This window comes from Propithecus coquereli, unplaced genomic scaffold (genome assembly GCF_000956105.1).
Source record: "Propithecus coquereli isolate 6110/MARCELLA unplaced genomic scaffold, Pcoq_1.0 Scaffold619, whole genome shotgun sequence".
In the NCBI taxonomy this organism is placed as follows: Eukaryota; Metazoa; Chordata; class Mammalia; order Primates; family Indriidae; genus Propithecus; species Propithecus coquereli.
The window spans coordinates 627,338-630,078 of NW_012152163.1; the positions used below are offsets into that span (position 1 = coordinate 627,338).

Consider the following 2,741-nt stretch of genomic DNA (forward strand, 5'->3'; position numbering starts at 1 on the left):
TACACAGTTCATATTATAAGCTACATTATATACCAATAGATAAAAAATAATATAAGTTAAGGAGAAAAGCCCGACATTTTTCAGGAAAGCTCATCGTAAGTACAGGTTAATTGTCCTGTATCCTAAATTCTTAGGACCGGAAGTATTTCACATTTTGGGATTTTTTTTTGGATTTTGGAATATCTTCATTTTACTGATTGAACATTGAAAATCCAAAATCCAAAATGTTCCAGTGAGCATTTCCTTTGGGCTTCATGTCAGTGCTCAAAAAATTTTAGATTTTGGAGCATTTTAGATTTCAGATTTTGGATGCTCAGCCTGTATTATAAATAGAATAGTTGTTTAACATTAAAGAGTATTTTGCTAAACCCAGAAGATGAGGAAGGCTTTAACTTTTTAAACTTGAATTTGAGAGGAGAATATTGATTTTAATCAGTTGTCCTCTTAATAGAAAGCCTTGAAGTTTTAAAAGGAATTATCATTTTTTATTTCAATAGGAGTCTAGAATAGTTAGTTGGCAGGATAAATTCTGAATCAGTGAAGTTTTACCATACTTGAAAATATACCTTCAATACTTTTTAGTGTATTTTCCTAGCGATATTTAAAAATAGTCTATTAGGGGTAAAAATATTCACCTGTGTACTGTTGGTTTTTCTCTAAGTAACTTTGTTTTTATCTTCTTTCCAGGATCTGACTGGCATAGAATCTATGGATCAATGTCGCCATACCTTGGAACAGCATAACTGGAACATAGAGGTATTGATTGATTCCAAGCTTATTTCTTTTTCTCTGGTCTGATAAAGAATCAAAAACATATTATTTTTCCATAGCGGGAATCTTTTCTCTCAATAGATTTTTTTTTTTTTTTCAGAATTATGACTCTTTAAAAAGAAGTGTGGGTTTTAGGAAAACTGTTGATTTTAGAACAGTGTTAATTGATAATGGTAATAGCAAACATTTTGTCCTCACTGTGATGCCTCTAATGTTGTATTATCAAGTGTGATGTTGGTTGTTGCATTCAGATAGATCTACTAAGGTGTAAGCTCTGTGAGACAAGAGCTTTGTTTTTCTAGTTTTGTTTTTTTTTTTTTGCGTAGGCCATGAGGCATCTTTATTTTTCTGAGTCACATAGAGCTTGGGCTTTAGATGTTTTTCTAGTTTTAATTGCTATATTCCCAGCATATAACACTGAACCTGGTACGTCATAGGTTCTCAATAAATTTCTGTTGACTGTTCTTCCATTCTTAGTGTATTAATAATTTATATGAGGAAGGAATTTTACCAGATACCCTTTTGATCTCTGGAATTACTATTTTAATTATTGTACTATTTGAATAGGGTGCTAGATTCCTGAAAACATATTCCTAAGTGATATTTAGTTATTCAACAGATATTTTTGAGCAGTTAAATTCTAGGTTCTGGCATTATACCAGTGAACAAGATTAAGTCCCTATTCTCATAGAACTTAATTCTAGATAATTTCAGTTTGTAATAAATGATGAATAAGGTCTGTGTAGAAAATGTAATAGAGAGGATATGGGAAGTTATTTTAAATAGGGTGGTCAAGTACAGCTGTTCTGAAGAGGTTAACATTTGAGCTAACACCTAGATAATGAAAAGAAACGATGAATAGGAACATTTGGAGAGAAATGCATTTTGGGCAGAGGGAATGGTGGTGTTCAATGTGATACTTTTTTGCTTTCCTTGTTAGATTTTGATTTCACATGTTTGTTGGCTTTATAAAATGACTGACTTGATAAAATGAGTTGAGAAGGTTAAATAGCATAGAAATTAATCTATTCCTTAAAGATTTGAAAGAAAGTACCTGAAAACATGTTTCTGCCTATTCTCTATTGATTTTTATCAGGTCTCCCCTCCCCATCATTCATAATCTGTTTTCTGCACCTTTCTTGATAGTCTTTCTTAGAAAATGCTTATTTCTTTGAAATTTCTAATTTTTTGTATAGAGATATACAAAGCTTATCTTTCACTCTGCATCTGTGCCGTCGTCCCATTCTTTTTCTTCCCATTCTATGATGTTTACTTTCTTTCCCTTATTAAAAATGAGACTTAGTAGAGATTGGTTTGTTTTGTTTGTTAAAAAAATCTTAGTTTTTTTTTTTTCTGTTTTCTTATTTATTAAGAAAATATCTTTAATACATTTTCAGAATTTTTTAGGTTTCTGTTCTTTTTTTAGCATCTTGCCTTTTTTACAGCTTAGTTAATTTATTTGTACTCTTCTTTGCATTTAAGGTTGTGAATTTTCTTCTGAAAATGTATTTTAAAAGTTTTGATTTTCTTCTTTGGCCCAAGAGTTTAGGAACATATTTGGAATTTCTAGTAGTTTGCTTTTTCGTTTTTGTTTATCCTTTCCATATCAATCTTTCATTTTATTTTACATAGGTATCCAGTGAGATCTCTTTGTAATTTTTAACGTCCCATCGACATTGTAAAACCTATATACAAATATTTTTTAATTAAGTATTTCAAACTTAGAGAAAAATATGAAGGGGACAACCATGTATGTACCATCCAGCTCCTGAAAGCAAGACATTTTGCAATACTTGCTTCAGATGTCTTTTAAGCAAATGTAGATAAAGTGGAAGCCTCCTGTAAGTTGTTTGCTTGTCATCCCCTGCACTCCCTTTCTTTTCCTTTGTTTCTAGAAGTGACCGCTGTTGGCAATTAGGTGGTTATCAAGGAATGTTGTTGAATAAAGGTTTGATGTCTGTATTCAGTCA

The 2,741-nt window shown here is 31.2% G+C and overlaps 1 protein-coding gene across 2 annotated transcripts in view; it reads left to right on the plus strand.

Annotated features, from left to right (window-relative positions):
• Positions 1-2,741, plus strand: part of FAF2 (Fas associated factor family member 2) — a 55,754-nt gene that overhangs the window by 28,780 nt on the left and 24,233 nt on the right. For both annotated transcript variants that reach the window (XM_012659487.1, XM_012659488.1), the window contains exon 2: positions 688-756. In XM_012659487.1, coding sequence (XP_012514941.1) covers positions 688-756 — 69 coding nt within the window. The remainder of the gene's footprint in view (positions 1-687; positions 757-2,741) is intronic.